General features: G+C 42.9%; 1 protein-coding gene and 1 long non-coding RNA gene across 4 annotated transcripts in view; one reads left to right on the top strand and one right to left on the bottom strand.

The window, feature by feature from the left end:
- PALM (paralemmin) overlaps window positions 1–5,750 on the top strand; it is a 139,543-nt gene extending 133,793 nt beyond the window's left edge. For 2 of the 3 annotated variants that reach the window (XM_068234053.1, XM_068234052.1), the window contains one exon: window positions 3,337–5,750. In XM_068234053.1, the coding sequence (XP_068090154.1) occupies window positions 3,337–3,854 (518 nt within the window). In that variant the 3' untranslated portion in view covers window positions 3,855–5,750. Of the gene's footprint in view, window positions 1–1,340; window positions 1,473–3,336 lie in introns of all 3 variants that reach the window. The other variant, XM_068234051.1, reaches the window with a different exon arrangement.
- LOC137512405 (uncharacterized) overlaps window positions 2,675–14,610 on the bottom strand; it is a 172,473-nt gene continuing 160,537 nt past the window's right edge. Inside the window, exon 4 of the long non-coding RNA XR_011020518.1 lies at window positions 2,675–2,876. This is a non-coding gene — a long non-coding RNA (uncharacterized lncRNA). The remainder of the gene's footprint in view (window positions 2,877–14,610) is intronic.

Genomic DNA, 14,610 nt, shown 5'->3' with positions numbered 1-14,610 from the left:
TGTGCAGGGCGATAGCGGCGGTTTAGCAGGGGCACACGTGCCCCTGCTAACTTTGAGCTCTGAAGCGAGATTTATTCTCGCTTCAGTGTCTTTAAGCCGAAAAAACAGAGCTTTACTCACCTGGGGCTTCCCTCAGCCCCCTGCAGCTGATCGGTGCCCTCACCGTGTCCCTCCAATCCTCCTGTCCCAGCCGTCGGCTAGTTTCGCCATCACCGTCCGTCAGGCTGGGATCGCGAGTGATTCTTCGCGTTCCCAGCCACAATATCGCCCCCTATGCTGCTATTGCGGCAAGGAAGGCTCATTTTTTTTCGGCTTAAGGTTCACTTTAAGCATGCAGGAGTTTCAGGGATTTTGCATGCTTCTGTGGAAATTATTTTGAAGTGTATAGTCTGCTAATGAAGATAACTTGTCTTTACTGTTCTCTACAATTATGTTTCCACAAGCCTAACGTTCTCAATTATATAGTCATGAAAAGAGTTGAGATCCATTGCTGTCTTTCATTAGCCACAAAGAAGCTTATAATTACTGTACATCACATATACCGACATGCACTCCCACAGTAGGGTGAGGATAGTTAACCATTTTGGATTATGGGAGTACCCATTAAAATGCATGCAAAAGTGAAGAACATAGCAGTTTCACAAAGACAGTGTCTTTGGTCAGGATCGAAGTCCGGATCTCATTATTGAACAACTGTTCCAGTTGACAGGTACTCTTTAACTGCAAATTTTTAACTTCATATCATATTTTTTTACTACTAGATGCTGGGCAATTCATTACACCTTGTTTAAAATATATGACCATTTTTCGCTACAGCTGTTTCTGCTAGACAAACTTTGGTTGGCAAGTGAATCTCATCATAAGTAGATGTAGTTGCAACGACTCTTTCTTGCAGGCTGTGCTACTACTACATCTCAAGAACAGATGGGCGCTGTAACAAACTAATATATCTGGTCATAAAATTAAGCATTGTTATTGTGAAAAATATGTTTTCTTTTAACAGCTTTGTACTGTGACTAGTTTTTTTTATCTAAATCTTATGAGACGCCACTGGCATAATGTCACCACATGTTAGCATATATTTCTGTGACAACATGATTGCCAGTTACAGCCAGTGTTGCAGTGACACCCAGCTGTGCTGATCATAGCTTGCTGATGATAGCCTCATGGGCAATTAGCATATCAGAGGGAATGGCCGCATCCCCTGCTACCCTTCTGCTTGGCTACTCACTCTGAGAACACTTTCCCTATTCCTTTCCTGCTTGCTGTCCCACAGCAGGGTGCTGGGAGGGTGTGAGGGTGCTATAAGATGTAATGTTGCTGTCCTATTTGTGTCCCAGCCATGTACTCTGTGGAGATAACAGTAGAGAAAGACAGAATCACAGGGGAGACTAAGGTCCTGTCTAGCAACACTGTGCTCCCCAAACAGCGCCCCCTGCAGGGGGTCAAGGTGTATGAAGATGAACAGAAAGGTAGGGTTCTGTGGAAATGAAAGAGCTTTTGCCTTTTTAGCTCCTACGGTAATTCTGCACAACTGTTTTTTAATATTCTCATTTCAGTTAATTCTTATTTTTCCTTTTGAAAGTTGTTCCTACTCTACTTCAAGATGCTGCGTTACTGTAGATGATTTGAGATGGAAAGTGTAGACTTTAAAATAAAGTGTTTTTTTATTTATCCCTTGAGTACTTTCCTTGTATTATTTCTTCTTTAAGTTATTCTGCTTTTTAGCGTTACATATTTTTTTGTTGTTATTTACAGGTTCCTTATTGTTTATGCCATTTTTATGTTTTTTATTATGATTATTATTATATTTATTTTAAAAAATGTTATTCTTAATGCTGCATTGCACAATAAAAAAAGAGGATGCAGATTACAAGTTTGAAGCAAATAATTACCAAAACATGAAACAGATAGTCACACATTGACAGTTCTGATTGATCCAGATACATTTCATCTTTTGGACCAAAAGCAACATATATTTCTGCTTCTCCTCAGTTGATAAACTCTCAGGGTAACATGCATCAGGACTGCAGTTGGAAGAAGTGGAAATTCTTCATAGCCTGGCATTGGGTTGAGTGATAGATCACAGGTTTTGTTCTGCACTGAGCATGTTTGCAAACTTTCCACAAAATAGAAGGTAGAATAATAGAATGCTGGGCATGGGCGAGAGGGATATTCAAGAATGTTTGCTGGCCAAAGCTGATTTTCATCCAGATTCTCAGGCTCCTTTCACACTTACTACATCCCATTGCAATTATTCTTCAATCGCACCACAGCGGTCCCGAAACGTTGCATGATACAGTGAGGCATACAGTACAATGAAAGTATGCCTCACTGACAATGTTAACACACTTGTCGAAGTGTTAACGCACTGCATGCAGTGTGTTACTGCGTCAGGACCCACCAAATCACAATTGGTGTGATATGCTTCTGCGGCGCGATGCGGCAATATTCAAAGCAACGCTGCAAGTGTGAAAGGAGCCTTAACTTTTAGTACATGTTTTTTTTACATGCTATGCAAGTCTCTTTATGCACACACACACACAGGCATACACACACACACACACACACACACATGCACTTAAGAAAATTTAGAAACTTCTGGCTTTATTGCACTCTATTGATGTGGCCCCCCAAAACCTACCAAGAACAGTTCCAGCGTCAGAGAGGTATATTTAGAGTAAGGTTTATTAAAGATTACTACTATTTAATGCACATATAGAGCTGTTCATTAAGAGCATGGCATCAATGAAAAGCTAATAAGATGGATGAAGGAGGCCCCTAGTGGGCCCCTCTGGTCCAAGGGCCCCAGTGCAGTCCCGACCTCTGCAACCCCTATTGCTACTCCACTTTTTGTCTATCCATTCCAGTCTCCCCTGCAAAATAAAATATACAGACCACAATAAATTCCTGACAAAGGTTCGGATCCCTACCAGTACTACTTCAACATTTTTGTTCTAGCTTGTGATCCTGTTGAAAAAGAGACCTAGTATTGGTGACACAACAGGAAATTAAGAAAATATGTGCTGTAGAGGGACTCACAGCAATAGCGTTAGATTGGGCACTTCCTGCCCAGAGTACCGCAAGGGGGGGAGTGTTAACTTCCCCATAGGGATACAAAAGGCTGCGTTAGCAGTGCGGCAATTTTGCTGCACCACACCACGCCAGTGTGAAAGGGCCCTCAGAGTGTCTGCAAATTTCACTTTAGATAAGTTCAGGTTTACTGTTGTGCATTGCACTTAATCTAGTCTTAATATGCTTTTTATACATATTCCATACATTTAATTTGGATATTTGCATTTTACTTTTGCCTAACATTCTCTTGTTTCCCTTCAGTTGTACATGCAGTAAGATCTGAGATGGCAGCTTCCAATGATGCAGTTCACCCGCTGAGCTCCACAGAGGTGGAGGATCTGATTAACAAAGCAGAAGAAGCAACACTTCATGAAATTTCCCTAACATCAGATGAAAAGACTCAGATCAGCAAGACATCACCCCGCAAGGAGATCCCTGGTGTGCAGGCTCGACCTCCCCAGGCATCACCGGGCCCTGAACAACCAGTAACCATGATTTTCATGGGCTATCAGAATGTAGAGGATGAGAATGAAACAAAGAAAGTTCTGGGTCTGGAAGAGGCCATCACTGCTGAGTTGGTTGTCATTGGTGATGGGGATGCCCAGGCAGCTACTGACGGAGATCTACCAGAAAAAGCACAGCATCCTCCCAATGGTGCTCCTGCAGATTCTCCCAATAAGAATGAGAAGACAGAGGCCAATGACACAGCGCCACCCAAGAGTGGAGAGCAGGACCTGAGTATGAAGAAACAGAGGTGCAAGTGTTGCAGTGTGATGTAAGCAGGAAAATGTAGGGGAGGGTTGTGCCTTTCCTCCTCTACCTCATTGACCCCTTAGAACCTGAGATGGGAGCTTCTCTGTCACCATGAAACTTAAAAGGGGAACTGACAACCCTTGGCCTTTTTCTCAGTTTCAGAAGGGGTTCTCTCTATCCATTGCAGCCTTTTAAGGAGCCCCCTCCACAATCTAAAACTTTAAATTTGTTATCCATTCCAATGTGGTATCCATTCTAACGTTGCTCCCTGTGATATCCAGGAGAACTATATTATAAATACCCCAATAATCCAAGTGACTCAATATACCCTGAGTTTCTAAGCTCAAGGTTTTCAGACTGTGAAGGAGGCTTCCTATAACGTCATAACCAGGAGTGTGAGAAGAGTGTTTGTTCTTCTTCTCAACTATACATGCTGTAATTGTATTAACAGTCCACCATTTTCTTCTGTTGTTATTTACTGCATTCATTTAGGAAGAATCTGCAGCTCTCTCTATATATTAAGAAAGCTACTGCCAGTTTAACCAGGAAATCATCCAGGAAACAGTCTTAGATGCCTCCTATCTACTCGCCTCTCTTAGATCAGCCTTTGAATGACTGTAAATTCTGATAAACAAAACCATTGATTTCAGAGTGGGCAGTTCATGAATTTTTGGAATTAGGAATTGGATGAGCTATTTTCCCTCTGGATGTGAAGAACTGATCAGAAACTAGATGATGCTACTGTGAAGATGACTCCTCTTTGTGCAGAAAACTACACTTAATTAAGAGTAACGATATGATAGCATTTTATGTTAATTTACTTTACAAGAAAGCAACAGAATTTAAGGCCCCATTCCCATTGGAAATCGCAAAACGATAGCAAAATCACTGTTTTGCAAATCAATTTACCTGCAATTTTTCACTGGACAGGAAAGCAATTTTGGAGCAATTACGTTTTGCTGTTTTTTTTTTTAAAACATTGAAACGCAATTGCTTAAAAATCGCTAACAAAATGCTGCATGCAGCGAGCTAAGTGTGAACACTGCCATATTCTTTACATTGCAGTATTGCTTTTCAAAACGCTAGTGATCACCAGTGATTGAAAGCACTGCTGAAATCGCTAGTAAAATGCTCCAGTGTGACTGAGGCCTTAGTGTGAAGACTCTTTTTGGCCTAGATATATGAACCATACAATACGTAAGATTGTAAATGCTCCCAGTATAAATAATTGTTACAAATGCAGATGCCACAATTGAGGGTGCAGATCTGCCTACAACATTCCTTGTATTTAAGGCATGTACCATGCTTAGTAATAAGTGGTTAACTGGTTCACAGCATTATTTCTATTCCCATCAACACGTAATAATGATTACATTACTGGTGCATTAGCATCCAAATGTGAGAAGCCTACTTTGTAGAGGTTTAATGCATCAGTGAGAGATTGAAAGCTTATTACTACTGTAGTCATTTGATCTTGATCTTGTCCTATAGTAAGAGTGCCTGAAATGCAGGAGGTGTGATATGTAGGTGTTATTCCACTTTATGTCCATTTATATGAAGTTGTAAGTTCTAGCGGCTGTATAGAAATCTGTATTCTGCAAGCCATTGTATAATGTGCATGGAGAGTTGCTGCAGATCCTACTGAATCCCCTCTGATTCTCACCGTCCACCCCTTTGCCTGTGACCCCTGTGTGTTAACTGTGAATCTTCCTTGCCCAGCTGACTTTGTGCGTCCCAAATGCAGGACATGAAGCTGGGTCCTGATGAGGTCATGGGCCCCAAGCTGGAATTCCCTCTTCATGCCTTGGACTGTGCTCTGCCTGCCCAAAACTGACCTCTGCCCACCCTCTTTTGCCCAAATATCAGAACGGTTCTGTGTAAAATATCTCAGTAAGTAAATAAAATGTGCCATTTAATCTCAATTGCAGTAACCTCTTATATGTGTATGATTGTAGCAAACACTTGTTGTAGATTAATTTTAAGACTAGAAAAAAAACAAACATTGTTCTGATTCATAAAGCATTACCACATTCGGTAATGCAGAATACAGCTGACTTTACCGAGCACTTAGGAAAATGTCAATTCATAAAGGCTGTTACCCCATGGAAAGCTGAAATTACCGAGCAGTGAGGTAAATTACCGATTTGTGCGGTAAATACCTCAACAACAGTAAATGTCAGCTCATAAAGACTAGAACATGCGGTAAAGCCCAGAAACATTCCCGGAAGCTCTGATGTGGCATAAACAGTGTGGAGACTGTGCGGAATCGTGACTCACAGAAGCAGAGAAAACTATGACAGGAGCAGAGAGCCAAGAGAAACATCCCCTGTCGCCTGCACGTCCCGCTGATCGGATGTTGATAGGTTGCTTCTCAGGAGGGTCGAGCTTTTCTAACACACACACCCGCCAGCGAGCAGAGAGAACAAAACAAAAGAGGTTTTCCCTGTGGCCCTTCGGCTCATTAACTCTTTAGGTTCCTGTTTGAAGATGCGGAGGAGCTAGTGGGGAAATCACCTAAGGGCTCGTTGCCGTGCTTTCAGGCACGCTTATGGAAATGCGATTGCAGGGATAACAAACAGTGCATAGACTGCGCTGTCTGCTGTTTCCATTCATGCGCTGCGATTCACTTTTGAATCATAGCGCATGGATGCCTGCATTTCGGGGCAATTGTGCCCGCGATCCCATTCATTATAATGAATGGCGATCCAATTCATTATAATGAATGGGATCGCAAAGCTCCGCCCCCCAGTAGTGATGCGCAACGCAGAGCTGCGCGGCTCTAATTTGAATGGAAACGAGCCCTAAGCAGGGCATGTTTAAAGCTTCTTGAAATTCATCTAAGCTGTTGCTGCATAGTGTACTGGTTAAGGGAACCGCCTTTGACAGGGTTCGAATTCTGGCTAGGGTCAGTACCAATTCAGTAAGGAGTTCAAGGCAAGACTCCCTAACACTGCAGGGTAAAAACGCACAAAGGGGAGAGTGCTCTAAGTGTCAGTAAAATATATAAAAACTTTGCCCTGTCAAAGGCAGCCTCTCTCAGCATTCGTCCCTTTTATGGCCAGGGACCGGCTCTCAATCTGTAACCAAGACACTGGTGCAGTATCCAGTGGAGGCTGCTGGCAAGCTGGGCTCTCGGACCTCTGGCTGGGATGATCCACAGTGTAATTGCTAGCGAGCTAGATCGTTCGGCATAGACGCATGCTCTCCTCAAGGTCAGTGCAGGAAGAGAGAGCTGCGTCCCTACGTCATTCGTGGCTGGTAGTCATATGCACAACAGCAGCGTCACGTGGTTGTCGAGCACCCCAGCGGCGACAACTAAAAACAGGGTAGACTAGAGGACTCTCAGAAATATAAGAAAAGGGGAAAATAGTTTATTTAAAATGTGACGCGTTTCTTAGACTGCAATCTCTGTTTCATTAGGCTATTAAAATACAATATGGCGACTCATCAATGAGCTGCCATATATGTTTTTACAGACTAACCAGCAAGCTCATGGTGACCCAGAACTCATTGGAGTGTGTAAGGGACTACAATGGTCCTAAAGTTTTTAGTTGTCGCCGTGGTGGTGCTTAGCAACTGCGCAATGCTGTTGTTGTGCATATGACTACTAGTCACGCATGACATAGGGACGCCGCTCTTCCTCTTCTCGCACTGACCTTGTGGAGAGCGTGCGCCTACGCCAAATGATCTAGCTCGCTATCAGTTACACTGTGGATCAACCCAGCCAGCAGTCCGAGAGCCCAGCCTGCCTGCAGCCCCCACTGGATACTGCACCAGTGTCTTGATTACAGATAGAGAGCCCAGTCCCTGGCCGTAAAAGGGACGAATGCTGAGAGAGGCTGCCTTTGACAGCCACTTTTAACCAGATGAGACCTGTTTGGGACAGGGTGAAGTTTTTATATATTTTACTGACACTTCGAGCGCTCTCTCCTCTGTGTGTTTTTATTCTGTTTAGTGGGCATAGAGAGCTGCCTAATAAGGGACTGCCAGATCACACCTACAGGGAATTTGTCCTGGTTGCCGACTCTTGCTAACAGTGCAGGGTGGCCTCTTGAGTGCGTCCCAGTGGCTGCAGCTCTTAAACGCTTTGAGTCCAACAGGAAAAAAGCGCTATACCTGTACAGCGCTGCGTAATATGTCGGCGCTATATAAATACTAAATAATAAAAACAATAATAATACAGATTATTATTTATTATTATGTTGCAATAAATAAAATGTTAAGAAAGACTAACAGACAGATTCAGAGCGAGCAGAGGCAGTATAACAAACAGGTACATTCTAAAGCAGGGGTCTCAAACTCAATTTACCTGGGGGCCGCAGGAGGCAAAGTCAGGATGAGGCTGGGCCGCATAAGGAATTTCACAATTGCCCCACCCGCCCCTCTCACTCTTCCTTCACAGAGAGGGGCAGGGAGAGGCAGCGATCCGTGCGGCGATTGACGTCAGGAGGGGCAGAGCTGATGCTGAAAGCTCTGCCACTTCCAGGAAATGCCAGCGGATTGCCCCCCGGGCGATTTGGGGGCTCTGCAGGCCTCGTTTAGCGGCGGAGATGCGTCGGATTACTTGGGAGCATTGAAGCGAACTATACGGAAGCTTTTGCCAGCGAGGGCCACAAAATATTGTATCGAGGGCCGCAAATGGCCCGCGGGCCGCGAGTTTGAGACCCCTGTAAAGGGATGTCTGGGATGCCTCTTACATTTGTATTGCCCTCGCTGCACAGAACAGCTTGTAACAATACAGAGACAGCTTCACACTGCTTTGCTGTTACTGAATAGGTTTTTGTCAATAGGCTTCAGTAAATTACCAAACTTCTACCACACCTGTGAACATTTTTATTACCAGACAAAAGTCTAAAATACTGAATGCGGTATTTTAACGACTTGATTTTTTTTTATCGCACAGTACTTTATGAATCGAGGCCATTGAGAAAAGTCAGATATAGGAACGTTCTGTAATATACATGGAATGTGCCTGATGAGGGCGGTAACATAAAAGACCAGAGCTTTATACACACGGCAATGTAAACGCAAATAAACAGACTCATACATGACACACCTACTACAAGACACTGATTTTTTTTTTCTTCTGTAGGCTCCAGAACTGAGTACAAAAGTTTTGTGCTATGATTTTTTATATGGCTTAGAAAGCAATATACACTATATACTGTATTTAAACTTTTTTCAGTGGCCTTGTTAACCACATTCACTTCTATTATGTGCACACATTTCTCAAAAGCATTTGTCTGATTAAACTTAGACTCCAAACCAAAACCAAAAAATATTAATAAAAAACTAAGAGCATCTGTGGTCAAATTAAATGTTTTGCTGATGTTTTAAGGCTTGTAACATTTCCTCACTGGTGACACAATTGCTTGTGAGGAATTGCCTGAATGTATTAGTAAATTGCAGTAAATAGCTTCATTAGTGATGAGTGTGATTTTATTCTGAGGGTAGCGGTAAGACTGGTGAAAGCTAGCAGTTGAGCAAATAAAGCTGTTAATATGGTACTAGCAAGAGTCATAAGCCCTATGGTGTATGCTACGTAAGTAATTCAGTTGTAGCATTATTTAGTGTAAAGCAGGCCATAAACTAGTTGACTTTTTATTGATATCCAGTCGATAGTTGATAATTTGATAAAATCTACTAGATATCAATGATTGCGTTGATCACACCAGATGGAACATTCGATCAGCGGACCATCACTAGCAGTGTTCGATGTCAGCCCAATCAACACTGTAGTGAAGCTTCTTTTCACTTGTCCACGGTGTAGTTGCTTTGTCTTTTCTCCCCGCTGGCTGCTTTCTCTGGTCACTTCCATGTCCCCCAGGCATCAGTGTGATGTAACTAAAACACTAGGGGCCTCTAGTGGTCACATAAGTTACGTGGCTTGTTGTCCTTAGTGTCTGTCCTCATGTCACACAGGTGCCTGGGACTCGAGAGAATGGCTACAGCAGCAGGTGAGGAGAGCAGAGACCAGGACCATGCAGCAGACAGGTGAGTTACACTGCACGGCCCGGGAGGGGGGGTGGCACTGGGAGCACCCAGCAGGCGCACACACATTTTCAAAGATTTGATGCTGAAATTGATTGAAAATCTGTGTGGAGGGATTCGAAACAGATACATCCCTCTCTGATCAGATAATGATTGAAGAGGGATCTATCTGTTGGTCATATCAACCAGTATGGCCTGCCACACGTCCAATGTAACTTGTTTTTGGGTAGGACAAGGCATTTCATTACTTTTACTGTGCGGTGTTTCCAGTTCTTGATTTTCTTACTCACAAAAGGCTACCCGTTTGCGCTGTCATTTTTTTTTCATTAAATGTTTATTGATTCTCTCAAGGGTTATATACATACATAACAGTGACATAGACAAGGTAAGTCAAATACAGACCAAAATACTTTTGCATTAGGAAACATTCAGGCTAGGTTCTTCGTTGATGTTGTGGTGCATTCTCTGTAACAGGAGGAACGCAACGGAAGTGGAAAGCAGTGCCACATGTTTTCCGTGTGTGCCATTGCATACAGGGAAGCATACAGTTAATGAAAAATATGCTTCCCCGTTACGGTTAACACGTACATTTTGCAGTAACCCACTATATGCCACATGCTGTTATACCACACCTAGCGCCCTGTGAATGTTGCATAGGTGGTGTATTGCAGTGCGTTACATTGTGGCTGTTGCACCGATCTACAACACCACTATTAGCATAGCCTAGCAGATAACATATATGAAACATATACTATGCTGGTGATATTCCTCACTCATGTGAAAACGGTGCCGGTAAAATCTAATCTGCTGCTTAGCATATCAGTATATAAACGAGGTACGAAGTGGACAAGCTAATTAACAAAAGTGCAGTTTTCAGAAATGCACTTTGACCCAGCCTAAACAATTTCATCATGCTAGTTGCTTGATTCACTAAGGGAAATAGCATGCCTTATGAAAGTTAGCATGTCTTATCAAAGTTAACACGCCTTATCTGAGTAGCATAGCAAACTTATGCTTGCTAATTGGCAACCCTGCGGGTTCGTAGCGCTCTCTATGCTACTATACCGGTTCCCTGACTCTCCTGCTGATCCCGTGTCTCTAATACTTTTGTGTCTCTAATGCTTGTTCCATATGTGTGATTCAGCCACCACTGCAGCAAAAGAGATCAGCAGGACTGCCAGGCAACTGGGATTATTTAAAAAGAAACATCCATATCCCTCTCAGTTTATGTTCCCTTTAGCAAAGTAAAACTTAGACTGTTAAGCCAGATTTTTCCTGTGTGTCTTCCCCAGACTGTCAGCCTAGGCAGGATATGCATGTCTTATTTGGAGCCACACATGTAAAAAACAGAATGCACTTATTTGTGTACCATGTAACTCTTGACAACAGTAGTGAATGTTTTTGTATTGCTTATCTAGCAATGGTAAAGGAATGTTGAATTGGGGTTATAAATGTTACTGCCAGCGCAGAACAACCTGCAGACAACAAACATAACGTGTGCAATGTAACGTAAGTGTGTGTTACTGAATATCCAATGTCCATGGGACATTGTAGGGCTATTCAGATTAACTAATACTTTAGTCAGTAGTCTACCATTATTACAGCCCTTTGGCTGTGTGTGAGTACTACCTGGTCTAAAAGGATTTGCCATATATTCCACACATCTACACTGCAAATCTGCAGTCAAGAAGATGGTATCTTCCCCACAATGTCCTGGGGAATCCATGAAAGCCTTGAGTATATTGCAATCTTCAATAGTCGTCCAAAAGGATCCGCACCATCTTCGTAAAAGATCATCTTTATTAGAAAATGCTAAAGTCACAGCATAATAACTGGTGTCAGACCTCACATGGCGTTTTGGACAATAGTCGTTTTTCAACTGCCACAAACACTACTGATGCCATTCAAATCATACTCCTTTTTAAATCCTGTGAGTGGACCTGATGGGGAACTGATTGCGTTGTCATTTAGCATAAATGCATATTCATAAACATTCCTTCCAAGATAAACCTCCAAAACCTCACTGTCCTACCACAGTCAGTTTCCATATAGCAAATTTAGTTGGGAACGTCTACAAAAGTGGCAAGTTGCATTCCTAAAAAACACTCTTTACATGTGTATGCCCAGCGAGCCAATAACAGTCATTATGCTACAACAATCGTCATGACTTACCTGCACCTCTCCGCTTCTATCTGCCCCACCTAGCCGCATGACACAAGCTACAACTATACAGCCAATCCCCGACATGTAGGCAAGGTGGCATAATGCCAACCAATCCAAATAGCGCCACCAACGTCGGCATAAGAACTATTCAGGGACCGGGCAACCAATAGGCAAACAGCCTATGACGTCCGTGTGAAGACTGCAAGGAAACCGTGGTGTTGGTAACAAGTGACATGAAGAGGATAAAGATGAGTATTACATCCCCATAACATCAAATCAGTAACCTTCATTACAAGATTAATTGTCCAATATCATAATCACTATTAAAACCTTTGGGTTCCAAAGTGTCCAATTTTTTTAATTCAAAAGTTCTCTCGTCTAAGAAGATTCCTACGCCTGTCACTTACCTGTCACTTACCCTCCGTGGTACCGTTACCCCCTCAATCCCCCAGAATCTTCAATTGTGAAACATTATGTTTAAATATACAGAAGTTCTGTGAAACTCATAAATACATATTACTGTTTCTTATATTAGATTTATGGGAGGAAAGTCTATATCTTAAACATTTTATTATCATTATTATTCAGTATTTATATAGCTCTGACATCTTCCGCAGCGCTGTACAGAGTATACTTAGGTGGGTTTACCCACATAATCCACCCCACGGGGGCACTTAATCAAGTAAACTACATATTTTGACTCATAGGTATATCTATCTACCCTTAATTTTAAACTTGGTGACCCTACTGGGGTGGGTAAATGTGTCACCCTTAAGAATATTGTTGCACAGATGACATCCCAAATAGGGATAAGTGCCATTTTTTGAAGCACTGACTTTAGTTAGGCCAGATTCAACATCATTGTGGACCAATCTGTCTCTCAGAGAGGGGGCTCTGCTAAAAGACAGAAGTAGAATGTCACTAAATTCTGGAATTCTAGGTAGACCATGTCTCAGAAGATGCCAATGTTTTTTTTTAATATTACCAACCTTCTCTGATAGGGTACTGTATGTGCTGACAAAAGGAATTCTGTCAGTCACACCCAATTATCCCATCACCAGAATTGGTCAGCACATCTACTTTTTTCTTTACTGTTCTGTTTCCAAGAATGTTAATTGAATACCTTCTAGCCAGAATTTTTACTGAAGGAAAATATCTCAAAGCTTGAAGCTGTCTGATATTATGGAAGATGATGAATATGTAAGTTCTGTGAAACTCTGAGTAATATGCTGAAAGATTATGAGAAATCTATAGAGCCCAAGAAATGGTCCAAGTTTATGAGAGATTTAGGGTACATATACCGATGGCAAAGGAGTGGAGGAAATGCACCGTTAGGAAGAATAAACCTAACAAACCATGTAAACCGAGAAAGAAACCCACAGTTGGAGCTCCAAGAGCAAATCCTGGGGATAATTCTGAACAGTCATCTTCTGATTTTTTTTTGTAACAACCGATGAGCAGTCGCTACATTCAGACAGTGCAAGCAGCGGTGAGGAGAAAAGAGATTCCAAAAACAAGGCAAACAGAAAGGAGGAACCAAAATGACACTTAAGGGCCATATCCAAATAGCAAACTCACCAGCGAAAAGCACTGGCGAGTCCTTAAATTAGTCAATGGGAGCATCGCCTAATGCAGTTACATTTACCACCCCACCCCCAGGCGTTAAAGAAATTGCCCAGCAAGTTCTTTATACCCTATCCAATTGCAAGTTTTCATGCTGCCAAGAAGACATCAGCATTAGCTAACGCACATCTTCACTGCTGCATCTGGGTGTCTCCTTTCATAAAGGGGACCCCCAGAGTTCCCCAAAGCCCCCCGCAGCTGAGGCTGGCACCACCCAAGCAATTTACCTGCAGATGTAATGATCCGCTCAGCTGGCTGCACAGGCAGCCAGCTTTTTGACCATTCCTTATGTCTGAGAGATGCAGGTCTCTGGAAAAGAGACCTGGCTTCATCTTGCAACTTTCAGAGTTGCTTTGCTGAGAGATTTGCATACATGCAAATTGCTCAGCTGTCTCGTTTGAGGGCTGGCAGTATAAAAGCCTGCTGCTGACCAGAAGGCTTCGCTGGTCATAACGGTTTGTTAAATCACTCCTGGAGTGTCAGCCTTTCCTGTTGGATTGTTGTAGCTAGCTTAGAGTAATTCTGGGGACTGCACTAGGCAGCCTCTCTAGTGCAGTTAGCCTGCTTATCTATTTTGTCTGTATTGTCTCTCTGTTGCGATTGTCCTGTCGCCAACGGTGGTTGTCAGGAAATTGTTCTGTCTGTCTGTGGGTGCTAACCAGGGCAGCGGTTGTTACTGGTAGCCCCTTCTGTTTTATCTGTCTTACTTGGATTGCACTAGCCTCTAGCGGTAGCGGCTGTGGATCCTTCTGATCACTTTCTTGGAGTATAGCTGGAGCAGCGGTTGCCACCGGCTATCTCATCTGTCTGTCTTGCTTGGATCGCACTTGCTCTGGCGGAAAGGGCAGTGGATCCTGCTAACTCTGCTTCTATACTTGGATCGCACTTGCTCTGGCGGTAAGAGCAGTGGATCCTGCTAGCTCTGTTACTTTACCTGGATCGCACTCGCTCTGGCGGAAAGAGCAGTGGATCTTTCCTATCCTACTTCCCGTCTGTCTGTCTCTC

Source organism: Hyperolius riggenbachi, chromosome 1 (assembly GCF_040937935.1).
Source record: "Hyperolius riggenbachi isolate aHypRig1 chromosome 1, aHypRig1.pri, whole genome shotgun sequence".
NCBI classification, from domain to species: domain Eukaryota; kingdom Metazoa; phylum Chordata; class Amphibia; order Anura; family Hyperoliidae; genus Hyperolius; species Hyperolius riggenbachi.
This window is presented reverse-complemented; position numbering and strand designations above follow the sequence as displayed.